The 12,123-nt window shown below is 34.8% G+C and overlaps 1 protein-coding gene across 2 annotated transcripts in view; it reads right to left on the minus strand.

Annotated features, from left to right (window-relative positions):
* slc4a10b (solute carrier family 4 member 10b) overlaps positions 1–12,123 on the minus strand; it is a 76,457-nt gene that overhangs the window by 40,883 nt on the left and 23,451 nt on the right. For both annotated transcript variants that reach the window (XM_089133443.1, XM_089133444.1), the window contains 4 exons: positions 10,548–10,629; positions 6,100–6,243; positions 4,746–4,884; positions 2,372–2,532 (listed from right to left, as the gene is read on the minus strand). In XM_089133443.1, the coding sequence (XP_088989569.1) occupies positions 2,372–2,532; positions 4,746–4,884; positions 6,100–6,243; positions 10,548–10,629 (526 nt within the window). The remainder of the gene's footprint in view (positions 1–2,371; positions 2,533–4,745; positions 4,885–6,099; positions 6,244–10,547; positions 10,630–12,123) is intronic.

Genomic DNA, 12,123 nt, shown 5'->3' on the forward strand with positions numbered 1-12,123 from the left:
TGCTGATGACAAGCGATGGAGCAGCTGCTCGGAGACCCGTCTCATGTATCTGAAGATGCAGAACAGCTTCAGTAATGCAAAATTCACATGAGAGTGAGAAGATGGAAACGCTGTATAATTCATGACTGACACTAAACAATGAAGACAATGCATTTCCACAGCACAGTCACCTCTTGATGCTTGCTCTATTGCATTGAACCTATAGTACACGGAAACATACAGATCATCCAACACACGTTGACTTTTTGTGACAACATGCCCCAACAGCAATAAAGGCATAGACGTTTTATCCGATTTTCTTTGTTGCAATAATGAGGATTATAGATTATGTAATTCAATGCAAACTTTACCCAAAAAAGTCTTGATTTATTTATTTTTTATTTGATATTTGGATTAATTGTGACCTAGAAGCAGTGGTGGAGGAAGTACTGAATCTCAGTACTTAAGTAAAAGTACAAATACCCAGATAAATATTTACTTTAGTAAAAGTAGAAGTAACACAATGACAACCATACTTAAGTAAAAAGTAAAAAGTACTTTATTTTAAATGTACTTTAAGTATTAAAAGTAAAAGTACTTGCATAACAATTTATTATCTTAATGTCTATTTTCTAATGATTAATAAAACATTTAATTCTAACTCATTCAACCTAATAGCCTACTCCTATAATGATGTTCAATAATGATGGAAAAAAAATGTCACCATTTCTGAAACAAGCTTGCAATTAGGCAATATCATGCTTATCCTTACTATATGTTTAATAACTATGTTTGGCAGTACACGCGATTCATTTATGGTGTAATTCTGAACCTCTTGGCTTGCCATAATCCTAACCAAACGTATATTACTCACGGTGTGTTTCCTATGCACGTAAAAACTAATTTTCGCGTATGAGTTGCATGATAAACACACTGCGTGCAAGACGCATTTAGTGACCGGGTTGATATACTGTATCTATGGCAACCAAACGTCACTGGTGAGACAAACGTGCAACGAACGGACGGTCAGATTACGTTTTGGCAGGGGAGAAAAACTGATCAGAAAATGTAATGAAAAAGTAACAGAAGTTGTAGAAATGTAGTGGAGTAGAAAGTATAATAATTGCTGCAAAATGTAACGAAGTAAAAGTAAAAAGTAGGCACTATTTATTCTACTTAAGTAAAGTAAAGATACGTGAAAAATGTACTTAAGTAAAGTAACGAAGTATTTGTACTTCGTTACATTCCACCACTGCCTAGAAGTGACAGATGTTTTTTTATAGCCAACTGGAATCAGTTCTAAGATAGTACTTTATTGTCCGTGTATACGGAAATTTGTCTTGCAACACAAACTCCAACAATTATAACACACACAAACTAAAAACAAAACATGCAGTCATCAATAAAAAGTATACAAAAGTACTTAAATAATATTATGGGTACTCCGCCCTGCAAGAGTGTTCTTCAGCTACAAGTGGGGGGAAAACTATCACTTCTTTCCCCTCATGCGTTGATTCAGCATCGATATTGACAGAGGAACAAATGAGTGTTTGCATTTGTTCTTCCTGCACTCCCTGACCCTATAGCGCCTCCCAGAGGGCAGGAGTTGATACTGATGGTACTGATGGAATCAGTTCTATGATATTTTTTTTTTATTTGTTGCATTTCTTTAAAATAAAACACACCCAAATCTTATTTACATTCCAGCTTGCTTCCTAATCAAGTAGTAAAATAAACCTGGCATTATACACTCACCTAAAGGATTATTAGGAACACCTGTTCAATTTCTCATGTTTGAGTCTCGATTCAGATGGTAGAGTCAGAATTTGGCGTAAACAGAATGAGAACATGGATCCATCATGCCTTGTTACCACTGTGCAGGCTGGTGGTGGTGGTGGTGTAATGGTGTTGGGGATGTTTTCTTGGCACACTTTAGACCCCTTAGTGCCAATTGGGCATCGTTTAAATGCCACGGCCTACCTGAGCATCGTTTCTGACCATGTCCATCCCTTTATGGCCACCATGTCCCCATCCTCTGATGGCTACTTCCAGCTGGAATCATTTCAAATTGGTTTCTTGAACATGTCAATGAGTTGACTGTACTAAGATGGCCGCCACAGTCACCAGATCTCAACCCAATAGAGCATCTTTGGGATGTGGTGGAATGAATGGACGTGCATCCCACAAATCTCCATCAACTGCAAGATGCTATCCTATCAATATGGGCCAACATTTCTAAAGAATGCTTTCAGCAGCTTGTTGAATCAATGCCACGTAGAATTAAGGCGAAAGGGGGTCAAACACAGTATTAGTATGGTGTTCCTAATAATCCTTTGACAAATTGCTTTGTTCCTCTCATGAATGTACGGCACAGAAAGCGGCGCTACAGTACCTGCGACCTCCTCCAGAGAGCTGGCCCTCATGTCCAGCATGACGGTGCCGTTGATGATGCAGCTGCGCAGCTCGAAGAGACTGTGGAGAGAGAGCGTGGCCACGTACGGTTTACTCCAGCGCTCACCACCGTCCTCCACGTCCTCCTCAAACTTCAGCCACCTGGACACAGTTCAAACCATCACACCAGCAGCCAGACGACCCGTGCAAGTCAGAACATCAAGCTCTCGTACTAATCCAGACTATATCGTGCACAAGCCTTACGTCCTTTATTTCACATCTCGAATATGCCTGTTTACAACTCGAGAGCACTATCAACTGTCATTCAGTGCTTGCAATGAAAAATTAGTATTTAAAAATAACTTCGGTCAGGTATTTATTAGCATAAAAAAAATGTATTTCTGATGTATTTTAATCATATTTTCCTTTTCTATTTTGTTTCATTGTTTTTTATGTATTTGTTTTTTTTTTGCATTACATATGATCTATGACATATGATCTCAAAATGACTGACCGGAGAAATAAATAAATACAATACAACTCTAACTGATTACGTAAATGAGGATGTGTGTAGTTTCATGTGAATATTTCATATTTTTTGGATATAAAGGACCTCATTTACATGTTGTCTATACTTCATGAAGACAAAATTAAAATAATTCCTGCGCTGAGTGAACTTGCATTTAGAAGTGATGCCATATGACAATGTAGAAACCATCATTATAAGTGCTGTATTTAGCCTTTCTGTTTTATCACACACACATTACACAACAATGGCTCTTTATATAACCTCGGCTCTCTTAGACTAATGCCGCTCAACAGATTTAATGCATCACTCATGCTCTCAAAACATATGAGAGTCAATCTCTGAAAAACGCTGAACATTAACAAGTCATGTCAAAAGCACTGCAAAAAATATAGATTAATTATTCGTGGGTTAAAAACCAATAAAGATGTCGTAGATGGTGAAAGCACAAGCAAGTCAGGTTCTTTGAAATGTAATCTTTGCATTCATCATGTTGGTTTCATGCATTTTGAAAAACATCTATATAGACTCTCTCTGCCTTACTGCTTTAATTGAACAAAAAAATAGATTAAAATGTGTTTATTTTGAATATTTGTATTATTTTATATAGAAATAAATGGTATATAATTCACAGGAGAATATTGTTTAGTGTCATGAATTAATCTCAAAATACAACATTTTAAAGAAAACAAAAATATTGATCTGACAAGAAAAAAATAATAAATGACTCTCGATAATCAAGTAAAAAAAATCGGACAATATTTTCCTTTAAACCTGGAAAACTGTCTAAAAAAATCAAAAAGGCAATCACTTTTCTATCATATTTCACACAAAACAGTTATGCTTTTATGACATAAAAATTTATACATTTTTACTATGCCACTTTTTAGAGTAATAAAATCATTGAATAAAATCAGGATTATAAAAATCATATTTTAAAAACGTGCCACATATATTCTAAACGAAATTTTTTAAAATACGTTTCATCTTCTCAGACATCCTGATTTGCCGCTGAACCACAAATGCGTATCAATCGACTAAATGTGCATCAGATTTTCCATAATTACGCAATTTTAACTTGTATAGAGCATTCACGTCCTCGTAATTACAATTTAGAAGAGCTCTAACTTGTCTTGTACCACCTGACTGCCAGTGTTGGGTAAGTTACTCTAAAAAAGTAATTAATTACTAGATTACTGTACTAATTACTCTCTCTAAAAAGTATTTAATTACTTTTAATTACTAATTACTTTCAAAATCCCATATCATTCTCAACCAGAATAATACAAGGATAGACATGAATCTGTTTTAATTCTTTCAAATAAATACTATAAAATTGCATGAATTATCCTTAAACTGACTAAGGAGAAGGTTCAATTATAAAAACATACTTTTTAACATCAGACAGTATATTTTGATGTTAAACCCACTATTTTTTTTTGTCTGATCTCATTACATTTCACACTTTTTTCATATTTTACAATAATTCATACGAATTTGTACGAGTGCGGTCCTACGATTTAGACACCTCATAAAATGCATACGAATCGCTGTGAGATCGGATTGATCTATACACAGTAGCTATTTACCTCAATTACATCAGAAGTAACTGTAATTAAATTACAGATAAATGAAGAGTAATCCCTTACTTTATATTTTCAAGGGAAAAGTAATTAAATTACAGTAACTAATTACTTAGTAATTAGTTACACCCAACACTGCTGACTGCTGCACATTAATTTTACAGTATTTTTGGGCTGTCGTCTCATAATTATGCGGCGAATGCGCTGTGAATCTAGATATGACTGGTTGAGGTGGTATCACATGACCGAGTCACATGGGTCAGTACCTGGCGGTTTCTCTCCACTCAGCATCCTCTCCATCCCGGAGGCAGATCTCATCCAGCTCAGTGAAGAGGTCATGTGGTATGTGCTCTTCATCATCATCCTCAGTGCCCAGCAGGAACTGAACCCTCTGAGAGGGAGTATCTGTGACACATCATTTCAGGGGGTTTTAATATCGTAAAGGTCACATGGCTAAAACATCAGACGGCCAAAACACACACAAGTTATGTTGTCATTAGTGGTCATGATGAGCTGCTAAAAGACAAACACACATTCGACTGTGAGAACAGAGAACGAAAGTGAAAGACAGCGCACATCAAAGAAGCGATCAAATAGGACAGACCGATAAACCGATGAAAGGGAATCGGAAGAAACCGTAGACGACATCAAACAGAAAAAATAAAGGATATGGGATTTTAAAAAATACTGTCATTTACATCAACAAATAAAAGGGAAGAGAACCAAACAGTGGCGCCAAATCACAAAACAATCCTTACGCTGAACCTAAACCTACCCAACGAAATCTTCAGTGCATTTGGCACCTAAAGGGTAGAAACCCGTTTGTTTTCATGCCAAGAGATCAAAAGAAAGCCTCCATTCAATTATTTTATAATTATAATAATTATTATTTCATATGGAAATGGAGGCGCCCTTATATGGGCAGTAATGGAGTCTGGTTGTGCCCTAGTGAAAAAGTTTGGTACTGCGCCCAAACAAAATCTCACTGAAAGATCAACCTAAAATTTGAAACACAACTTATTCAGATTTTTGGCTTTGATTTTATTATTTTTTTTCAAAGTTTTAGAGTTGCCCAGGTTTTGAAAATATATATTTTATATAAAATATGAATAATTAAATTTTTATATTGCACATTTTCATAAACTCAAACTTCTATAACTTTTTTTCTGTTTCAAATTCTTAATTTATTTCACTTCTACAAAAATCTGCCAAATGTCTTCTTTAAAACGAGACCAATCTTACGTCTCTATTCCAGAGCATTCTTGAATTACAACCATTTAAGTTTGAAATGTGCATTTTCATCTATTTTCAAAAAAGGGGGGGGGGGGTGACACTTAAGGGGTTAAATGCATTAATGAGCTAAATGCGTTTCCATATCTTTGTTTTGTTTAACATGTACAAACATCTCAACGTGCTTAATTCAAGATAGATTTGCTTGAGATGCAAAAGGCAATACAGTATGTATAAAATTGACCTGAGCTTTTGGCTGCAAACAAGAAAAAAATCAGCCAAAGTAAAAGTCATTTTGTGCGTCAAACAAATCTATGTTTAGATATTTGTACTGAAAAACAAGACAAACGTACTAAGATTGCATGTGTTGAGGAAAGGATGGACAGTTACTGTATGAAGGTGATTCTCGTCCGTCTTCGACCCCCGAGTCTCTCTCCTTGCTCCTCTTCCTGTGCCGGTGTCCGTGATGTCGATGGCGTCGGTGGGTTCTTCTGCCCAGAGGAACATGAACACCGATATACAGAGTCCGGTGACCTATTGACCAACAGCAAACAGACAGGGACTCAGAGAACGTCAAATCTCTTGTATATTAAATGAAACCATTCACATTCTAGTAACTTTATAATACGGATCCAAATAATTAGTCATTCCCATAGAAGTAAGTATTAACACTTTAATTCAGAGTTTATTTTTAGTCAATAGTAGTTACTAGATTGTTAATAAACTTTTTCAGTCGTTCTCTGGGAAGCATTAAAAAAATTTAGTTCTTGATTAGTTAATAGTGAACTACCACTTTCATCTGTGCGCTATTACTTACTAGTTCGTTAATCAGAGTTTCTTGTTAGTTACTAATAGTTACTAGATTGTTAATATTGGGTTACTTATTGGTTCTTGTGTAGTTATTCATTAACGAAGGAACCGTGTAAAAAATATTTTCAAGATTTGTTATCACAACATATTTTCTTTTGTCACATCAACTTTATAATAATTTATTTAGTTGAGATAACTTATTATTTTGAGTTTCTGATGATTAAATGAATCTCCTTCATTGTATTAACTCACTTTTTCCAGTTCAATCAACTTAAAATTTTAAGGCAACCCAGGTTACTTACTTTTTTAAGTTAAACCAACAATATTTTTTACAGTGTAGTAATCACATTTTTTCTTTTGTCAAATCAACTTAAATAATTTATTTAGTTCAGATAACATATAATTTTGAGTTTTGTGATGGTTAAATTAATCTACTTCATTGTATTAACTCACTTTTCCAGTTCAATCAACTCAAAATTTTAAGGCAACCAGGTTACTTACTTTTTTAAGTTAAACCATCAATATTTTTTTACAGTGTAAAGTGTTACCCATATTTCAATAATCTTTGAAACAATGATTATGTCGACTGAACTGTGTATTACTAATGAAAGCATGGGACCAGGTGTGTTTCAATTGTGAAAATGAACACCTTACTTGTGAAAAAAGTACCAAAGCAAAACATTTTTTTATTGTGATGTGTGTGTGTGTGTGTGTGTGTGTGTGATTGTATTGTGTATATGTGAGCCTTTTAACAATCACCTTTTATCACTGGTTGATAAATAATAAAGTTTTTTTTATTGAATTTGAATTGAAACAAAACAGTAACATAATCAACTTTTATAATTGACTTAAACGTTCATAACCCAGATGAATTTTTTTTTAATTATTTTTTTACTCGTCACTTACTCCGTTGCATTGCATTATGGGTTTGTCTTTTCCAGAAAAGATCTTAGCAGTGCTTTTTGATTTGATTTATTGGTTTATTTAAAAGGGGACAGTGCAATTTCATAAAACGCATGAACAAACATGGTTAAAAAAAGCCAGAATTAGCCAAAAGGCTATTTTTCATCTGTAGTCCCCTGGCCAAGATGTAAAAAAAGCATTACAATACAAACAAGAAAATACATTTATAGGTCTATGGCAAATTGACTAAAAAATAACTACAATATAAATAACACTATAAGATAACTTAGGGTACACTGTACCTGTTACAATAATAAAATACACAAAAATACATTTACAAAAAGGCTTTAATATATTAAATATATGATACAGCTCTTGGTTCGGCTTTTAATGTTGGCAGACATAATTGTTAATAAGCCAAATTTTCAAGTTATTTGTAAAAGCCTTGTAAGTTGAGCTTTGTAAGTATTGAATTATACAGTGCTGCTTTAGTATTCATCCAAACGAAGGTGTTTTAGAAGGCAGTGTAATTATACTGTGGCTCATTTGGAATGATTATCCTACATAATTATGAAAATACAATTATACGATAATTATACGGCTGCCTACCATTTGGCACGGATGCTTCCTTAAACATATTATCCCTAAAATTGCTGTCATTATATTTTAAAGTGGAATGTAAAGACCTTACAACAACAAAAAAAAAAGTATTTATATTGTTTTGAACAATGCTAAATAACGGAAATCACTCACTGTAATTGCATTTGAATGATTGAGAGGTCCAGACAACAGCATGAGTTTAACTGCAGCAAGCGTAACATCTGTCTGTGTGTCTGTGTGCGACATATATAGACTAATGCTAACCTACAGACAGATCTTCCTCTTCCTGGCAGTTAAAAGGGAGCTGAAAGCTGGATAAAATGAGGCTTAAATTACATCATTAAAGCTGTAATGTTGAGTTTGAATGACATAACATTATGAGAAGGACTGACTGATGGGAAACGGCTCAATGACACGGCTTATATCGATTTCTAAAGCTTTAGACTTTACAAGGTTGACCACTCGTGTTTACAAAGTCATGACATTTAGACACAAAATATGACACTGAGATATCAGAACAGTGTTATTCACTCACGTTCTTCGGAGAATGCGGCTTTATGCACAAAATATCCTCATGTATGTGCAAAGTGTGCCCGTTTTGTGAGCTTTTGGCCAATCCGGATTGAATCTTACAGTCACTGGGTTATGAAATGTGTCTGAATAAATGACAGATGTACTTACAAACTGCAGTGAGTGGAGGAAAAGTCATATTTTTTGCTGTCACAAGCAGTGTTTTCACAGCTCAGTCTAATATATATACAGTATATTGACAGTCGGCTCATTACTGCATGGGATTCTGGGTAATATCCACATAATGCCAGCTTGTCCTTTCAGCGAATATGTCTTCTTATTTTAAGTGCTAGACAGCATTTAATCACATCCAAAATAAAAGTTTACATAATATATGTGCTGTGTATAATTATTTTGTATATATAAATACACACACAAGCATGTATATATTTAAGAAATATTTGCATGTATATACTTTATATATATATGTATACATAATTTATATTAAATAGAAATATTTTATATATTTATAACACATTTTTCTTAAGAATTTATATTTAAGAAATATTTGCATGCATGTATAAACTTTATATATATGTATGCATAATTTATATTAAATAGAAATATTTTATATATTAATAACACATTTTTCTTAAATATATACATGCATGTGTGTGAATTTTTATATACAAAATAATTATACACAGTACACACACCCCAGAACTTTTATTTTGGATGCGATTGATCGTTGCCCAGCCCTACAAACAGTTATATTTATATAAAATATAAATTATGTATAAATATTTATAAAAGTATATATACATGCAAATATATACATGCATATGTGTATTTATATATACAAAATAATTATACACAGTAAACACAAACTTTTATTTTGGATGCAATTTATCGTTGTCTAGCACTTGTGTAGGATATAGAGCCTCTATTTAGATTCTGATGACCCATTTATTATTATAATCTGGATACTGTAATTATTCTCTCTGTCCCTGCCTCTTTTTCACAGACAGAATGTAAAAATAGCCGATCCAGGGGCAGAAGCGCTGCTGACGTCATGCAGTCCTGTGAGAATACGCTTCGAGTAGCTGTTCTTTTCCACCGTTAAACGCTCTCAGATACCAGCCATCCATCCTCCCACAGCTCTTCATGTCATTTCAGAGGCACACACACACACACACACACACACGTCTCTCTGGTGCGACGTGCTCTTGATTTGCCACCCACACTCTTTCCTCTCAGACTAGCATTAGCTTCTCTGAGCGCTAGCTCTGATAGCTTATTACTGTGTGTGTGTGAGACAGAAAGAGCTTGACCACTGCAAGTGAGCGATGTCGTGCTCTTGTGATTTATTACACTGGAAGCTTTTATTTTGATGCTAGACTACTATGAAAGAATCTGTTGAAAATAAATTCCTTTTAATTCACTTTGATGTTAGCCTAAACTACGTAGCACACATTTTGGTACATTTTAATTAGACTGAACTATTTTGATCAATATTGCATGGTTAAGCAATACATGAACAAGCACTCAGAGCTCTCTGAACATATACCTGTTTACTTTAGTATTATTATTCTGATTTCTTTTGATTATTTTAATTTCTTCTATGTAAAGCACTTTGAATTGCCATTGTGTATGAAATGTGCTATATAAATAAACTTGCCTTGCCTTGCCTTGCCTATATTGATCTCTTCATATTTGAGTCTGACACTGTTTTGTTAAGGTTTCGCTTAGCTTTGATGCTCTTATTTGGGTTTTATGTGTTGTTATGCTGGTCGTACTATATTTTAATCTGGTCGTTCTGTAAAGCACTGTGGTCAGCCTAGTTTTGTGGTCAGCCTAAAAAGCAAACGTTTTTTTAAAAGTGAACAACTCTTTTAAAGTGTTAATTTCCTTTTTTTTTTTAATGACCTCAAACAGTAGCGTACATTGATCATCATGTGACCGAGTGTTTATACGAGTATTTATGTGTGTGTGTGTGTGTGTGTGTGTGTGTTTACCTTCTAGCTCCTCCTTCTCCAATCCGGCTTTAAGCATGGAGCGAGTGCCTCCTCTGTCCACAACCGCCTCCTCATCATTCCTCTGTGGGAGAGAGAGAGAGAGAGAGAGAGTATGTGTCAGTATAGTCAGTATGGAGGTGTGTCTCAGAGTGACAGGGCGTAATGGATGCGTCTCTCACTGACAGACACATTTGTCCCCGCATGTCAAACAGAGACAGATTCTCACCACACACACACACACACAATCTGTCCTAACTAGTGAATAATGATTTTCTGAAGGATACTGCGAGTGCTTGCTCCTGAGACACTAGGCACTGAGGCTTTTCACGACACTGAGGGTTTTCATCAATCCGGAAGTCGGCCATGTTGGAGGCACAGAACATAAAAAATGCCATTGAACTGGACACGCAAATTTGGCTAAGTATAGGCCATATGCACGCATAAGTTCTTTATTTGATGTAAGGATGCTCGTCCATTTCCGGTTGTGGAGATTTAAGCGGAGGAAAACGGGATTATGGCAGAGTCTTCAAAATGTACTGTCCTCCCGTCTTTGAAAGGATACGTTTAGATGTAATTTTATATATAGTTATGTTTATTTAATATAATTTTAAAAAGAAGCATAAACACAACGAGGGGTGTCTGTTTTATCTGTATTTGTGACTAATGTTTCTTTAGTATAACCATGGAGTATAAAATTCAATATTGCATTGGACTCTACGATCGGCGGAAGTTATCGAGCATCCTTACACCTTCACCGGAAATACTGCCGTGCATAGAGCCCATTTCTGCTGAAAAGCTGCTGTCGAGTTTTGGTCTGTACTAATCGGTCCCATCAGGAAAATACCTTTTCGTGTTATAGACTGCCAAAAGTTAAAGAGAAGAGTTCAACAAACTGATGAAAGAAGGCGTTTGTGGTTGAGAGAAGCACAGCATCAGCTCATCTGATCTAAATTGATGTCCTGTTTATCGTCTGTTCAGATCCGATTTGTGAGTCCATGCAGCTCTTGGGCAATACGGCACTGACATTGGCACTGATGGAAGGGTTTGCATTTGCAATAGAGATGTTTTCTTATTTATTTTTTACAACATGGATATGTGTAGCCACCGCCGCGCTAGTATGGCAAGCCGTTTTAGCTTAAATTGTACCCAGCCTTACTCGTCATTATTGCATTTTTACCAGTAAGAATTCAATTAGAGAGCTTTACAATTTAATACTAGTAGCAATTACAATTATAGAGCTCTCTAATTAAATTCGTACTAATAACAATTATGATTAGAGAGCTCTTTAATTCAATTATTACTAGTAAGAATTACAATTAGAGAGCTCTCTAATCCAATTATGACTAGTGACAATTGCAATTAGAGAACTCTCTTATTAAATTCTTACTAGTAAGAATTCAATTTGAGAGCTCTTGAATTGAATTAAAGAGCTCTTCAATTGCATTCTTACTAGTAGCAATTCATTTAGAGAGCTCTCTAATGCAATTGTTACTAGTAAGAATTAATATTAATGAGCTCTCTAATTCAATTCTTACTAGTAACAACTCAATGGCAGAGCTCCTAAATTCAATTAGAG

Source organism: Pimephales promelas, chromosome 7, assembly GCF_988280905.1.
Source record: "Pimephales promelas chromosome 7, fPimPro1.hap1.1, whole genome shotgun sequence".
NCBI lineage: Eukaryota > Metazoa > Chordata > Actinopteri > Cypriniformes > Leuciscidae > Pimephales > Pimephales promelas.